Source organism: Trichomycterus rosablanca, chromosome 14 (genome assembly GCF_030014385.1).
Source record: "Trichomycterus rosablanca isolate fTriRos1 chromosome 14, fTriRos1.hap1, whole genome shotgun sequence".
Lineage (NCBI taxonomy): Eukaryota > Metazoa > Chordata > Actinopteri > Siluriformes > Trichomycteridae > Trichomycterus > Trichomycterus rosablanca.
Genome location: NC_086001.1, coordinates 20,899,422 through 20,917,572, shown reverse-complemented (window position 1 = coordinate 20,917,572; position 18,151 = coordinate 20,899,422). Strand labels below are relative to the sequence as shown.

Sequence of the window (18,151 nt, the reverse complement as noted above, 5' to 3'; positions counted from 1 at the left end):
CTGTGATAGTTCTTCAATGGAATGTGGGCTTACCCCTTCTCACAGGCTATCAACATCTCCTTCTCCCAGGAATAGTTCCAGCAAAGTGCCCATGTTCCTTGGAACTGGAAAAACATGGTCTCTGTCTCCTCTATGGTAATTTTGTCAGCTGATCTTTTAAGGGTAGCCCCAACACCATGGAGCCCCATTTCCATGGCTGGCCTCAAAGAAGTTCCAGCTGATGTCTTTGAAGCCTGTCTTGAAAGGCTCTTTTGATAGTAGGAAAAAGTTGCCTATCTGTTTGTATTGAGTAGCTGGGCCATTACTGAAGACATGGAGATGACTGATCAGAGGGTATCTCTCCCTCACCATGTCTAACACAGGGCTGAGGTGGGCCCAGCAAGCTAGCTTGGCTGTACAGGGTCTTTTTTCAGGGTCTGCATCACGGCATTCCCTGTAGCGCCTCTGCTTTTCTGCAGCAGACAGCGGTGCCATTCCCTGGCAAATATATGCATCCCATTTAACTAATCTTTAGTCTATAGTATATAACAAATACATTAATATTAAATTTGTAATAAATACCAATACTTGCTGGAAACACCTATTCATCTTACACATTTATTACTATGTGTCCACCCTGTTACTGTGCAAAAAAGTAACAGGGTGGACAGTAACAGGAGGGACATTTTATGCTTAATGTCAGCATTACTGCTCATGTGATGAACAACAGGCTAGTTCATGGTGACCACAGATAAATATTTTCAATATGTTTATTAACCATATTTTCAAAATCACAAAAAATTATTAGTTTCCACTATTAATAAGCATAACATAGTGGACATGTTATGATTTACCACATTAGTGATCCTTTCTAAAACATTGAAAAAAGATTGATTAAAGAATGACACGTACTCTGTTTCTTGTAGATGATTTTCCTCCAAAAATGTATGCTACTTCCTGAGTCATGTGACTAGAGGAAGAGTCATGGGGCATGTTCAGACAGATTTTCCATGACAGTAACAGGGGGGACAATTGACTTAGGGACACAACTTATTTTAAAGACTTTAAGTATTAAACATGTTTTAATAACAAAAAATAACATTTGGTGAGGTATATTATAAATAAGGCTATACAACAATAATGAAAAATGTAGAATTTGTTAGATTTTTTATTACTTTTGTTTGTGAATGAATTTAAGAAAACATGATTGGGGACATGGCAGTTTAGCCAACTTGAGCTAAAATTAGAGTGATTATTTCAAATTAAATAATCCTGGGAACACATAGTTGTTTTCTATGGTAGAGGGGGGTTAATCGTGTAAAACAAGCTTTTAGAAATAAGTATTAGCCCATTTTTACACAAAATATACCATATTATGTCAATGGGACTCAAATGGCACCGAATGCTAGGAATGACCCACTAGACGAACATAAAATTGACTTTATACACAGAATATTAAAAACAAAATGATGAAAAAGACAGATTACTGCAATAATTATTATTTAAGAAATTGTAAGTTGTAGCAATCAGCTATTGTGAAAATGAACATCCATGTAACTTCATATATTCAGTGAGTTTATTTATTGTTTATTTAATGTTATAAGATTTTAAGGCTTGTTGATCCTGGTCATCCATGTTATACACTTCTCATACAGCTGTATGGATCACATAAGCATGCGCACACACACACACACATACACAATACACACACATGCTTCCACATTCACATGTTTTTGCTGTATGTGTTATGTAGATAATATTTAGGTGATTTGATGTATTTTTACATTTTATTATTATTTAAGTGAAGCTTTTTACAAGTTTAGGGGTTTTGTGTTTTGCTTTACTGTATATATGGTGCATCATTAAACTGTTATACATTATTTGATTCTATTTTGTATTAAATGAGATGGTTTGTCTCTGTATTGACCCGCGATTCATTTTTAAATGACAGCTAACGATAGTGATCCGACTCTTTTAATTATTTTGTGTAAAATATAAAATGTTGACTTTATAAAAAAGAATCGACTCCTTCAGCTTCAAACTGCTCACTGCTGAGTACTATTAACTTAGTGAATCTACTCTTTCGAGACTACCCTGATAGCACATATACATCTCAGAGACGTCTGTTGGATGTAACCCAGTTCGTCTGGAATACGTATTTAATAGAGCGTTTGCTCATCTGCAATACGTCTCTGATACGTCGCTGGTGGATCGTGGAAGATCTTCAGCTGCTGCGTTCCAGATCAATCTTACTCTGTCGTCATCATGCCTGCGTCTCAGAGACGCTTATGAGAGCTATCCGAGACCATCTAATAGAGCGCTTATTCATCTGTAATACATCTCCTAAATATCAGGCTTGGATGCTGAAATGGCGTTCAGACGCTGTATTCCAGATTTATGTGTACAGTATAGCTAAAATACAGCGTCTGAATGTAATTGAACGTGTGTGTGTGTGTGTGTGTGTGTGCTCTCCCCTCTCATGTACTGCTTTAAAAATACTACTACTACTAATAATAATAATAATAATAATCAAGGACGGATTAAGGATAGTCTGGGCCCCTGGGCAAAGAGTTGCCCAGGGACCCCCCACCTCACGCCCCACCCCGTGCCCCCCACCCCCCCTCCGAAAACATAAATAAATTAATACATTAAACAACCTGTCAATAACTAACCCTAACACAAGAATCTATTTTATATAAGTTTCTTTCTACTCTTCTTTCTTGCAAAGTCATCCACTAATTCATCAAAATTAAGCTGTCTGACCCCACTAGCCGTCAGACTAAACTCGGGCACAGTTATCAGGACTACCATGGCTCCTATCACTACAGCGGGTTCTTCGTGCTGCTCCAACTGCTACAGACTCCTACGGAAAATCGCTGTGCTGGAGACAAAAATGCTCACGATCCTACCTGGAACGGATAGGAGAAATGGTTCCAGATCACTCGAGGGTGAGTCAAAATCTAACACAGAACAACCAGCTAAGCTAAGGCTAGACAGCTTAACAGACTTCTCGAAGCTTGACAGAAGTCAGTCAAAACAGGGGAACAGAAAGAACGATGTGAGAGAATAAGTCGGTGGCACAAACTTGGAGCAAAAACAAAAGCACTAAAGCAGCAGGTGGCTGTCTTAATGTCTTCCACGCCAGACTGCTCATCATGGGCTCGGAAAGCTAAAACTATTCCAAAAGCTAGCACAATTGCACCCCGTGGGAAAATAGCAGGGTCGCAACAAAAACCGATCCCTTTGCTGAATCGTTTTGAACCGCTCAGAAATCTGATCGAGGTTACCCCCAGCGGTAATGGTAACGAATCAAAACCAGCGAAGCTAACTATAAAAGGGGTCTCAAAGCGGGCTAGCAAAAACACGAGGCTGATTAAGCAGAGGCCCTCGCCTGACGCAGAGAACGCGCTGAAAACTCTGATCGTCGGTGACTCTGCCATCAAGAATATAGGCAGCAGATCAATGCTAACATGCTGTCTCCCGAATGTGACTGTCTCGGAATTAAATGAGGAACTTCCCAACATTCTCTCCCAGCATGGAGCGATCGACCGAATTATTCTGCACGTGGGCAGAAGTGACATTCGCAGAGAGGAGTCAGAAATCTTAAAGAACAACTTCACTGAACTGTTTAATACACTTGAGAAGCTGACTGCTCAGAAGTTCATCAGTGAACCTCTCCCAGCCCGAGGATCTAATATGTTCTCACGGCTACTCAACCTCAACACGTGGCTAAGCAGAACCTGCAGTTTGAAAGGTGTGGATTATATTGACAATTTTAATCTATTCTGGGGGCGCAGAGAATTTTTTTACCCAGATGGCACCCACCTAAGCAAGACTGGAGTGAAGGCACTAAAGGACAACCTCCATTTTGCTCTTCGCCACCCATCTGCGTCTTGGACTGACTCGACACAATACGTGCATCCTCAACCTCCCTCACCTGCCTTCAACCATGAAGGACCATCAAACATACAATCCCCATCACTGGAGAACACATCTCAGGCTGAGTTTCTGACTCTTGATGAAAGCTATTACGAATTTCATCATCAGGCAGTGACACAGCAGTCAACAGCAGAGACATCACAGTCATCCTCCAATTTCTCTCTCTCAACAACATCACCTCCACATATGGATTTCACAGAGAAAATGGAGAAACTGGTGTGTGTTGGGACTAAATTCTCACACTCCATCTTAGCCAGTCCACAGGTTTCACCCAAAAAGCCCAGGGCACCCCTTCCCCTTCCCCCCCTTCCCTCCGTGCTCTGAGGCCACTTCAGCACCGTCAGCAGCAGCCTTGTACTTCATCTCTTCTGGCTGTACAGAGTTCAGAATGTTCAGCGAGTGCTACTGATAGCGGCTTCAGAATACAAAACAATGATAACACGTTGTGATGTGTTCAGGGTCCTTGCTATAGCAGATATGATACTGACAACAGTTTGGAGAGTAAGCTTGGACCCAGTATGCCTGAAATGCTTTCTATTCCTGTGTTGATTAGAAATAGAAAGAATAGAACGCATTCAGCATATCAAGTCAACCAGTCTAACCTCTTACCTGTACCACGACAACCTTGGGCTGCCCCAGGGGCTCCTGTGGTTCCTTTAAAGCTAGCTCTGCTTAATATTAGATCTCTAGCCAACAAATCATTTTTAGTGAATGACATAATTCTATCCTACAGTTTAGATTTTCTGTTTCTAACTGAAACATGGTTAGCAGAAGGCAGCAGTGCTACTGTTCTTAATGAAACAGCACCAGCAAACTTCAGTTCTATGAATGTGTGTCGAAGTGGTAGGAAAGGTGGAGGAGTAGCTGCTTTATTTAAAGATGTATTCCAGTGCAAAGAGACTGTGCTTGGCAATTTTATGTCTTTTGAATACCTCTGTTTTATTTTGAAGGGTACTCCCAAAATGTTATTTTTAACCATTTGTAAACCTCCAAGATACTCTGCACATTTTATAGATGAATTTACTGAACTACTGTCAGTTATCTCCACTGAGTACAGCTTCTTCATCATAACTGGGGATTTTAACATCCACTTAGATAATAACAAGGACAATAACACCAAAGAACTTTTTGGACTTTTTGACACGTTTGGTCTATTGCAACATGTGAAAGGGCCTACACATACTCGAGGGCACACTCTGGATCTAGTTATTTCTAAAGGTCTTAACATTTCCTCTGTTATGGTCAAGGACTTGGCCCTCTCTGATCATTGTTGTGTCTTCTTTGAAATGCTGATCACTCCAGATGCTCAAACTAGCTCTGTTTCTGTTCAGAAAAGGTGCATAAATGAAAGTACTAGTTCTCGGTTTATGGAGGCCATAGCTACAGTATATCACCAACTTTAATTGCAGAGTCAGTTGATGAACTCCTGGATAACTTTAACATGAAAATATTGACTGTCATGGATGTGGTTGTCCCGGTAAAAGTCATGAAAACGTTGAGCAAACAGAAAGCACCATGGCGTAACACAATGATGGTAATAGCTCTGAAAAGAGAATGCAGGAGAGCTGAACGTAAGTGGAGGAAAACTAAACTTCAAATCCACTATGATCTCTATAAGCAAAGCCTTTGTAGTTTTAACTCGGAGTTATGCAGGGCTAGACAGCTGCACTTCTCTAAGATTATTAACAGGAACATCAACAACACCCGCACTCTATTCAACGTGGTCGACAAGCTTACAAATCCTCCAAAACAGATCACACCAGAACTTCTGTCCACAGAGAAATGTAATGAATTTGCTCATTTCTTCTGTGAAAAAATCAAAACTATTAGACTGACCATCAACGCCACTCAGTCAAACGATGAAACCATGCTGCCCCTACAGACACCTAAAAATAACATGACTATTATGTCACAATTTAATACAATAGACCAAAAAACTCTGGAGCAAACAGTTCAGCATCTTAAATCATCGACATGTTGTCTCGACATGCTGCCATCTGAATTTTTTAAAACTATTTTTAACTCTGTAAAAACTGATTTGCAACAAATAGTTAATGGCTCACTAGCATCAGGCGTTTTCCCAAAGTCACTGAAAACAGCTGCCATTAAGCCACTCCTAAAAAAGAGAACTCTGGATGCGTCTGTGTTAAACAACTACAGGCCGATCTCAAATCTTCCTTTCATAGCTAAGATCATTGAGAAAGTTGTTTACAATCAAGTCAGCAGTTTTTTTAATTCCAGTGGTAATTTTGACAAATTTCAGTCAGGCTTTCGAGCTCACCACAGCACTGAAACGGCTCTCATAAAAGTGTTAAATGATCTACGGCTGAATACTGACTCTGGTAAAATATCAGTTCTGGTTTTACTGGATCTTAGTGCTGCCTTTGACACTGTAGATCACAGAATACTGCTGGATAGGTTGGAAAACTGTGTTGGACTTTCCGGAACAGTCCTTAATTGGTTCAGGTCTTATTTAGAAGACCGGAGTTACTTCGTCACTATTGGCAGCTGTGAATCTGACAGGGTGGCTATGACATGTGGAATCCCCCAGGGATCAGTTCTCGGACCTCTTCTGTTCAATCTTTATATGCTGCCATTAGGCCAAATGCTACAGGCTAACAACATTGATTACCATAGTTATGCAGATGACACACAGATATATCTGGCTCTCTCACCAGATGATTACAGCCCAATAGATTCACTGTGTCAGTGTCTGGAGGACATCAATAACTGGATGAGCCAAATTTTTTTACAGTTAAATAAGGACAAAACAGAGATTGTTGTGTTTGGCAGCAAAGAAAAGAGGACCAGTGTCAGTGAACACCTCAGTTCCCGGGCTCTAAAAACCAAAGAGCAAGTCCGAAATCTTGGCGTTCTAATAGACTCAGATCTCACATTCACCAGCCATATTAAAACCATCACCAAAACAGCCTTCTACCATCTTAGAAATATAGCCAAAATCAAGGGTCTAGTGTGCCAACAAGACCTAGAGAAGCTGATCCATGCTTTTATCTCCAGTAGGGTGGACTATTGTAATGGTCTCTTAACTGGACTTCCCAAAAAGACCATTAAACAGTTACAGCTCATTCAGAACGCTGCTGCTAGAGTTTTAACTAAGACGAAGAGAACTGAGCACATCACCCCAGTTCTAAAATCTCTACACTGGCTTCCGGTTAGTTACAGAATAGAATTTAAAGTGCTGCTACTGGTCTATAAATCACTGAACGGGTTCGGCCCAGAATACATCTCAGAAATGTTTAGAGAATATAAACACAGTAGATCTCTTAGATCCATGGACTCAGGTCAGCTAGTTGAACCCAGAGTCCAAACTAAACACGGTGAAGCAGCATTTAGCTGTTGGGCTGCATATAACTGGAACAGACTGCCAGGAGATATTAGATGTTCCTTAAATGTAGAAATCTTTAAATCCAGGTTAAAAACTTTTCTTTTTTCTTGTGCCTATGATTGAGCTCGAAATTTTTGCTATTACCCTCATTTTACCATATTTCCTTTAGTTTTTCATGCTCTTCTAAATTGTAGTGTATATTTTACAATATTTTCTTTTAGTTTTCATGTTCTTAATTTTTTATCTCTCTTGTTTTAATTTCATATTTCCTAAATTGTAGGTTATACTTTACAATATTTTCTTATAATTTTTCATGTCCTTAATTTTTTTTTATCTCTCTTGTTTAAATTTCATGTTGTCTTAATTGTAACTAAATGTTTGCAAGAAGTCTTTCTGAGGTTTTAGATCTCAGGAATGTTTTAATGCTTTTAATTAAATTTTTTTTTCCTTATGTAAAGCACTTTGAATTGCCACTGTGTATGAAAGGTGCTATACAAATAAACTTGCCTTGCCTTGCCTTGCCTTGGCACCAGGAAGGAGACATTCATTTCTATTTTATTTAGTAGTTAATTGCTAATTTTATTTTGTTATTTGTGTTCATCGTGATTATTATTCTAATGTTTATTTATCATATATAAAAAATTTGATTCATGAATTCAATGAGTGTCAAGGAACAATAATAAATAAGAATGTTACTACCACTGATTATAATGTCTGTTGTTTATAGATATATTATCTGTATTATCTATTATTATAATTATAATTATTATTATTATTATTAAAGCAGTACATGAGATGGGAGTGCACACACACACACACACGTTCAATTACATTCAGACGCTGTATTTTAGCTATACTGTACACATAAGTCTGGAATGCAGCGTCTGAACGCCATTTCAGCATCCAAGCCTGATATTTAGGAGATGTATTACAGATGAATAAGCGCTCTATTACATGGTCTCGGATAGCTCTCATAAGCGTCTCTGAGATGTAGATGTGCTATCAGGGTAGTTGGTTTGTAGAGTTATTTTTAAGCTTCTACAGGTGTGAATGTGTGATTTAACATCATTAAACAATTTTAATCCTTAAATATTTGTCCTTATACTAGAGCAGCGACTCGATTCTTTTAGTTCATTTCAAAGAGTCGTTCAATAGAATCTTTTCGTTCGGGAACGACTCATCCCTCATCACAGTAACTGTAATGTCATTACAAATATGTAACTGTAACGCGTTACATGACTTCGTTACAGATAAAAAGTAATCACGTGACTGTACCGCGTTCCCCCCAACACTGTAGCTGAGAGATACAGGGCTAATGGAGATGTTTTACTGCTAAGCTGCTGTTCAACTCCAGTCCAGTTGGTGACGCTGGTGCGTCTTAAGTTGTTCTGCCAACCGCCATTAAACATCATAAGAAGAACAAGAAGCTGCTGTATTTGTACTGTAGAACCTCATCTGTAAGTAAAATATGTATTTAATTATAACCACATTCTAATTCATAATAAAACTAGAGTTCATAATCAAACATCACTGTGAGGATTTGAGGAGCTTTAACTCCAGTTTTATTTAAACAAACTATTAGCTGCTCCGCTAACTGTTAGCATCACACATGATTCAGTACTGATGAACCGATTCATTGAACCGATGAATCAGTCGATTGTAACGGATTCAGAGTTTATTCATTATTAAATGTAACATTTTGATATAAACGCGTCACATTTTCAGCTTTGTTTACAGTTTGTAATGTTTGATAGAAACAGCGAGTTCTTGTAGCTTTGTTTCCAGGTTGTTTTACAGGTTTATAGTAAAAGTTAAAAGTATTAGTACAGCACTGTTATTGGGAGTGGATGAGAAACTAGATGTAAAGAACATCAGACTTCATCATTTCACTTTGGGCCACAAAACCACTTCCACCAAACTCAAAGGGTTGTTTCCCAGACAGGGATTAAGGCTTATAGTCCAGGACTACATGTAGCTTTAAATAGAGAATCTCTATTCAAAATGCTGTGTAGTCTAGGACTAGGCTTAATCCCTGTCTGTGAAACCAACCCAAAAAGTTCTATTAGAAGTATTTTCTGTCTGATGCTGCTCAGTCCCACAATAGTTTCAACATTTTCACTCTGTTTACAGCCTCACAGCATAAAAAATTAACAGTTAAAACAGTCTGAAAGAATTTTCCTGGATTTCTCTTTAATAAGGAATAAAGTACATTTGTCTATCTGTCTGTCTGTCTGTCAGATCTTTTAATAATGCAGTCAGCAGAAGAGGGACACGTCACCCCCATAGATCTACAAAATGAAGGATTCCAAGAGAAACTAATAAAAAAGGAGGAGGAAGAAGATGGAAGTTACTTCTGTAAGTAAATATGGAGCAATTTGCCATGTTAGTACAGTACAGTTTGGTTAGTATAGTAGAAATAATAAGAAAATGTGGATAGTGGGATTAGAACCTGTACTGTACCGTACTGTCCTGTGGAGAAGTGCTGATACTTCCAGTCTGGATTAAATCTAAGTCGTATTAATTTGTGGTAACTAAACCCACAACCTTCAGTTTCCACCAGTTGTTGAGTTTCTTCTTCACATATTGATGAACTTCAGGTGAAGGATCTTTAATCCCTGTGGAACACGTCACCTCTGAGGAACACCTCACCCCAGAGGACCAACAGTGTGGAGGTTTCCAGATGAAGCCTGTGAAGAAGGAAGAACCTGAAGATGAAGATGAACTCAGTAAGTAAAAATAACATTTATTATTGAATTTATTTGTGTCTATCACTAATACTAACACTAACAGCACCACTAAACCCTCACAGTCACGCAAACGACTCTAATCTCTATTTACACAAATAAACAAAAATGTCGAGCCCAACTTGTGAGAATCTGTTCAGCCATGATAATAGAGACAGCAGCTGATCTGGTGTTAAGAACCACACAAACTACAATAATAATAATAGTAATAAGTTTAACTTATATAGCGTCTTTCAGCAAACTCAAGGTCGATGTACAATGACAAAACAAACATAACAGAAGGGATCGATTACACATAGAATTCAAGAAGAAAAATGAAAGTATTGTGTATAGAGAAATTCACAGAGAGAAGAGATCCAGCAGAGAGTTCTAGAGTGCCTCCCATAGTGGACAACCTAAAGAAATTAATCATTCATGATGCATCATGGTACAGGACTTTATCATCAGATCTCAGTTTAACATTTACTAACAATCTTTATTATTTATAATGTTATAAATGTATTTATTATTTATAATGTTATAAATGTATTTGATTATTTATAATGTTATAAATGTATTTATTATTTATAATGTTATAAATGTATTTGAATATTTATAATGTTATAAATACAGTGTATCACAAAAGTGTAATATAACAGTGTAAATTTATTCTTCCCTCAAAATAACTCAATATACAGCCATTAATGTCTAAACCACCGGCAACAAAAGTGAGTACACCCCTTAGTGAAAGTTCCTGAAGTGTCAATATTTTGTGTGGCCACCATTATTTCCCAGAACTGCCTTAACTCTCCTGGGCATGGAGTTTACCAGAGCTTCACAGGTTGCCACTGGAATGCTTTTCCACTCCTCCATGACGACATCACGGAGCTGGCGGATATTCGAGACTTTGCGCTCCTCCACCTTCCGCTTGAGGATGCCCCAAAGATGTTCTATTGGGTTTAGGTCTGGAGACATGCTTGGCCAGTCCATCACCTTTACCCTCAGCCTCTTCAATAAATCAGTGGTCGTCTTAGAGGTGTGTTTGGGGTCATTATCATGCTGGAACACTGCCCTGCGACCCAGTTTCCGGAGGGAGGGGATCATGCTCTGCTTCAGTATTTCACAGTACATATTGGAGTTCATGTGTCCCTCAATGAAATGTAACTCCCCAACACCTGCTGCACTCATGCAGCCCCAGACCATGGCATTCCCACCACCATGCTTGACTGTAGGCATGACACACTTATCTTTGTACTCCTCACCTGATTGCGCCACACATGCTTGAGACCATCTGAACCAAACAAATTAATCTTGGTCTCATCAGACCATAGGACATGGTTCCAGTAATCCATGTCCTTTGTTGACATGTCTTCAGCAAACTGTTTGCGGGCTTTCTTGTGTAGAGACTTCAGAAGAGGCTTCCTTCTGGGGTGACAGCCATGCAGACCAATTTGATGTAGTGTGCGGTGTATGGTCTGAGCACTGACAGGCTGACCCCCCACCTTTTCAATCTCTGCAGCAATGCTGACAGCACTCCTGCGCCTATCTTTCAAAGACAGCAGTTGGATGTGACGCTGAGCACGTGCACTCAGCTTCTTTGGACGACCAACGCGAGGTCTGTTCTGAGTGGACCCTGCTCTTTTAAAACGCTGGATGATCTTGGCCACTGTGCTGCAGCTCAGTTTCAGGGTGTTGGCAATCTTCTTGTAGCCTTGGCCATCTTCATGTAGCGCAACAATTCGTCTTTTAAGATCCTCAGAAAGTTCTTTGCCATGAGGTGCCATGTTGGAACTTTCAGTGACCAGTATGAGAGAGTGTGAGAGCTGTACTACTAAATTGAACACACCTGCTCCCTATGCACACCTGAGACCTAGTAACACTAACGTAGTGTGTAGTCTCTTAGGGGTGTACTCACTTTTGTTGCCGGTGGTTTAGACATTAATGGCTGTATATTGAGTTATTTTGAGAGAAGAATAAATTTACACTGTTATATAAGCTGCACACAGACTACTTTTCATTGTGTCAAAGTGTCATTTTGTCAGTGTTGTCCCATGAAAAGATATACTTAAATATCTGCAGAAATGTGAGGGGTGTACTCACTTTTGTGATACACTGTATATTTGATTATTTATAATATTATAAATGTATTTGATTATTTATAATGTTATAAATTTATTTGATTATTTGTAATGTTATAAATGTATATGATTATTTATAATGTTATAAATGTATATGATTATTTATAATGTTATAAATGTATTTGATTATTTGTAATGTTATAAATGTATATGATTATTTATAATGTTATAAATGTATTTGATTATTTATAATGTTATAAATGTATTTGATTATTTATAATGTTATAAATGTATATGATTATTTATAATGTTATAAATGTATATGATTATTTATAATGTTATAAATGTATATGATTATTTATAATGTTATAAATGTATATGATTATTTATAATGGTATAAATGAATTTGATTATTTATAATGTTATAAATGTATTAGATTATTTATAATGTTATAAATGTATTTGATTATTTATAATGTTATAAATGTATATGATTATTTATAATGTTATAAATGTATATGATTATTTATAATGTTATAAATGAATTTGATTATTTATAATGTTATAAATGTATTTGATTATTTATAATGTTATAAATGTATTTGATTATTTGTAATGTTGTAAATGTATATGATTATTTATAATGTTATAAATGTATTTGATTATTTATAATGTTATAAATGAATATGATTATTTATAATGTTATAAATGTATTTGATTATTTATAATGTTATAAATGTATATGATTATTTATAATGTTATAAATGTATTTGATTATTTGTAATGTTGTAAATGTATATGATTATTTATAATGTTATAAATGTATTTGATTATTTATAATGTTATTAATGTATTTGATTATTTATAATGTTATAAATGTATTTGATTATTTATAATGTTATAAATGTATTTGATTATTTATAATGTTATAAGTGTATTTGATTATTTATAATGTTATAAATGTATTTGATTATTTATAATGTTATAAATGTATTTGATGATTTATAATGTTATAAATGTATTTGATTATTTATAATGTTATAAATGTATTTGATTATTTATAATGTTATAAATGTATATGATTATTTATAATGTTATAAATGTATTTGATTATTTATAATGTTATAAATGTATTTATTATTTATAATGTTATAAATGTATTTGATTATTTATAATGTTATAAATGTATTTGATTATTTATAATGTTATAAATGTATTTATTATTTATAATGTTATAAATGTATTTATTATTTATAATGTTATAAATGTATTTATTATTTATAATGTTATAAATGTATATGATTATTTATAATGTTATAAATGTATTTGATTATTTATAATGTTATAAATGTATTTGATTATTTATAATGTTATGAATGTATATGATTATTTATAATGTTATAAATGTATTTCATTATTGATAATGTTATAAATGTATTTGATTATTTATAATGTTATAAATGTATTTGATTATTTATAATGTTATAAATGTATTTGATTATTTATAATGTTATAAATGTATTTGATTATTGATAATGTTATAAATGTATTTGATTATTGATAATGTTATAAATGTATTTGATTATTGATAATGTTATAAATGTATTTGATTATTTATAATGTTATAAATGTATTTGATTATTTATAATGTTATAAATGTATTTGATTATTTATAATGTTATAAATGTATTTGATTATTTATAATGTTATAAATGTATTTGATTATTTATAATGTTATAAATGTATTTGATTATTTATAATGTTATAAATGTATTTGATTATTGATAATGTTATAAATGTATTTGATTATTTATAATGTTATAAATGTATTTGATTATTTATAATGTTATAAATGTATTTGATTATTTATAATGTTATAAATGTATTTGATTATTTATAATGTTATAAATGTATTTGATTATTTATAATGTTATAAATGCATTTGATTATTTATAATGTTATAAATGTATTTGATTATTTATAATGTTATAAATGTATTTGATTATTTATAATGTTATAAATGTATTTGATTATTTATAATGTTATAAATGTATTTGATTATTTATAATGTTATAAATGTATTTGATTATTTATAATGTTATAAATGTATTTGATTATTTATAATGTTATAAATGTATTTGATTATTTATAATGCTATAAATGTATTTGATTATTTATAATGTTATAAATGCATTTGATTATTTATAATGTTATAAATGTATTTGATTATTTATAATGTTATAAATGTATTTGATTATTTATAATGTTATAAATGTATTTGATTATTTATAATGCTATAAATGTATTTGATTATTTATAATGTTATAAATGTATTTGATTATTTATAATGTTATAAATGTATTTGATTATTTTCTGCTTCAGAACTGAACAAGGATTTCTGCTGCTCCTCGTGTCCACGTTCCTCTACAACCCAAAATCACCTCCACAATCACATCAAGAGCTGCAACCATGATAAATATGAGACTCTGGTGAAGATTAAGACTGAACATGAGGATCTGACACCCACCAGAAGCTCCAGTAATCAGCAAACGTCCTCTGGTACTGTCAGCATTAACACCTCTCTCAGTCCCACACAGGAAGAAGGAAACGTCTGCTCACAGTGTGGGAAGAGCTTCAAGTTCCTGAGTCATCTGAAAATACACCAGCGCATTCACACTGGAGAGAAACCGTATCAGTGCTCACAGTGTGGAAAGAGTTTTAATAGAAAGAGTGATCTCAAAATACACCAGCGCATTCACACTGGAGAGAAGCCATATCAGTGCTCACAGTGTGGAAAGAGTTTTATTACACAGGGTAATCTTAAAGTCCACCAGCGCATTCACACTGGAGAGAAACCGTATCAGTGCTCACAGTGTGGAAAGAGTTTTAATAGAAAGAGTGAGCTTAAAATACACCAGCACATTCACACTGGAGAGAAACCATATCAGTGCTCACAGTGTGGAAAGAGTTTTAATAGAAAGAGTGAGCTTAAAATACACCAGCACATTCACAGTGGAGCGAAACCGTATCAGTGCTCACAGTGTGGAACGACTTTTAATACAAAGAGTGAGCTTAAAATACACCAGCGCATTCACAGTGGAGAGAAGCCATATCAGTGCTCACAGTGTGAGAAGAGTTTTAATAGACAGAGTCATCTCAAATTACACCAGCGCATTCACACTGGAGAGAAACCATATCAGTGCCCACAGTGTGGAAAGAGTTTTATTATACAGAGTAAACTCATAACACACCAGCGCATTTACACTGGAGAGAAACCGTATCAGTGCTCACAGTGTGGAAAGAGTTTTAATATAATGAGTAGGGATGCATCAATACCATTTTTTTCCAACCGAGTACAAGAACAAGTACATGTATTTTTGTACTTGCCGATACTGATACCAATTTAGAATGATGCAATCTGGAGCATTATGGAATAGTGTAGTTTTTAGTGTAAAATAGTGCAATGGAACAGTTGATTTGTTATTTTGAGTAGTCACACTGAAAAGAAACCAATGGTCTCACAAAAACGTTTTTTTTTTTTTTAAACAAAAACACACGTGAGAAGTGTTGAGAAGTTTAATGATACCACGTCCAGAAATGCACGTCAACAAGTAGCGAGAGATCAGAGTGTTTGTGTGCTGATGTGATGAAATCAAAGAGGAAAAATAAATGAATCTGAGTGGATTTGGCAACACAAAAAGCATGGATTGTTCTGTAGTGAGTTGGAGGTTAATAAATATTTTTGTAATGTTGGTGTTTTGTTGTTATGTTTTGTAGAGAACGATCAGGTCAGAAATACTGTATAACGTGTGTGTGCCAGTGTATTCTAATATAAACTAATCTGGTCGCCGAGCGCTCAGCGAGCCGGTCGGACGGATCGAATTGTTAGGTAGTTCACACTGAATGCAGCAACGTGCACTAGGCACACGGTATCGGATGTTTAGTATCGGAGGCTCGTTTGTGAGTACAAGTTAATGAGCGTGGTATTGGGCTAATACCCGATACCAGTATCGGTACTCATGCATCTCTAATAATGAGTGAACTTAAAACACACCAGCGCATTCACACTGGAGAGAAACATTATCTGCATCTGGAATCAGATAGTAACAGAGTCTGTACTAGATTTTAATCAACAGAGTTTGTGCTGTTACAGTTTTTCTGAGTTGCCAAAACACATTTCCTGAAAGCTCCTCTCCTTTTCTCAAAACAGTAAACACTAAACCCAAAATGTAAGCTACTTTTACAAAACCTCTGACTTGTCTTGCAAAATCAAACTATCGACTCAAAACTATTTTATCTTTGCTCAAAACCAAACACTGTCGTCAAAATACACACAAATCCAGCTAATGCATGAACACTACACAGCAGTTATTACACACGACATAAAACAATACAAAACACTGTGCTTTTATCATAGCAAAACCAAATATCTTTATGGAATTCTGAAATGTTTTTTGTTTACATAAAAACATATTTACTAAAGTGTTTACATATTTAAATACTAGATAACAAACAAAGAAATACAGTATATAAACTGCAAGATATTTATTTATTGTATATACAGTTTGCAAAGTCAATCATTTATTCTGACACAGGATCATGTCTCTGGGCTCGGTCAGGCCACAGGACTTCATCTACAACACAGGCAATATTCTCCCTATCTAGACAATGCAAAAAAAAAAAATCCATGCAGATTCCAGGCTTGAGAATCCACTTTAATGTCATCACATACTGCATCCACTGACTGGAGCAGATTTTTCTGGGTACGCCGAGTAGAATTCCTCAAATGATTTTAGGAAGAGAGAGTATGGTTGAAGGCTTACATTTATGAAACAGAGGATATTGATAAACCACTACCGTTTAGACGAAGGTGAAAGCTCACATTGGTCAAACAACATACACAGGGTGGTGCTCTCTCAGCTCAGGATCCCCTGCTGAAGTCCAATCAAAGCATCTTGTAGACCATCCAGAAATGTTAGTAGTACCCCACTGCTGTTGATGGCCGCACATACATTTTACATTTTCAGCAATATGCAGACACTTTTATTCAGACAACTTACAGTATACAGTCTAAGCAACTGAGGGTTACGGGTCATGCTCAAAGGTCCAACAGTGGCAACGTTGCAGTGGGTTTACTAGTCCAGTACCTTAACTGCTAGGCTACATGTTCACATTGCCACCACAATGATCAGGCATTTCTATAATTGCAGGTTGATCAGTTATGTTTGATATGTATGATATATGAAACTGATATGTTTATCAGTTGAGACCTCTTCTCCACCTCTTTGTGAGAATACAAAAGTAAATTTTCTTTATGAATGTAGGGGTGGCACTTACCTCATTGGGATTCATTTCTCCTCCACAGACATGAACGCAGGTGAGGCAGCGCTGTGATTGGTTAAATGCTGCGTTCGATCGCTCTGGAAAGTTTACTTTTCCTGGGAAACCCGGATGTTTCACCTCAAACTTGAATTCGTATTTCTGAGATTTGAATCTGTGAGATCTGAATTTTTTTTATCTGAATTTTTAAAATCTGAAAATTGCAAGTTGTAATTTTGAAATGAAAATTTTTCAACAGCAAATTTCACCACCTCACAAGTTCAAATCACAAAAAAAGCATTGTTAAAATTCAAATTTATAAATTACGCCATTAAATATTTCAAATTTATAAAATTCAGATTGAAATATTTCAAATGTATAAAATTCAGATTGAAATATTTCAAATGTATAAAATTCAGATTCAAATACTTATGGCAGCGTTTGAGCTCCATATTGATCTTCAAAAAATGGTCTGTACACTACCAAATAGACACTTCACTCAAGTTTGGTATGCCATTATTTTAAATTTCTACAGTAAAAATGTCCCAAACTCTCACCATAAGTACTAGAGTAAGTCTTCTTCATGACTGTATGGGTGGCACTTTATAACAATTTGATTTGTTAATTTTATTGGACTTTAAATATAGTGTAAACACAACCAATTTGACATTTTACATAAGTTTGGTATGCCATTATTTCAAATTCCTACAGTAAACATGTGTCCAAATCACACCATGAGTACTAGAGTAAATGTTCTTCATGACTGT

The 18,151-nt window shown here is 35.3% G+C and overlaps 1 protein-coding gene across 1 annotated transcript in view; it reads left to right on the top strand.

Annotated features, from left to right (window-relative positions):
• Positions 1–17,459, top strand: part of LOC134326190 (zinc finger protein 271-like) — a gene marked incomplete at its 5' end in the record, with an annotated part of 73,688 nt that extends 56,229 nt beyond the window's left edge. The window contains 2 exons of the mRNA XM_063008382.1: positions 14,713–15,449; positions 17,329–17,459. Coding sequence (XP_062864452.1) covers positions 14,713–15,449; positions 17,329–17,459 — 868 coding nt within the window. The remainder of the gene's footprint in view (positions 1–14,712; positions 15,450–17,328) is intronic.
• Between the last annotated feature and the right edge of the window lie 692 nt (positions 17,460–18,151).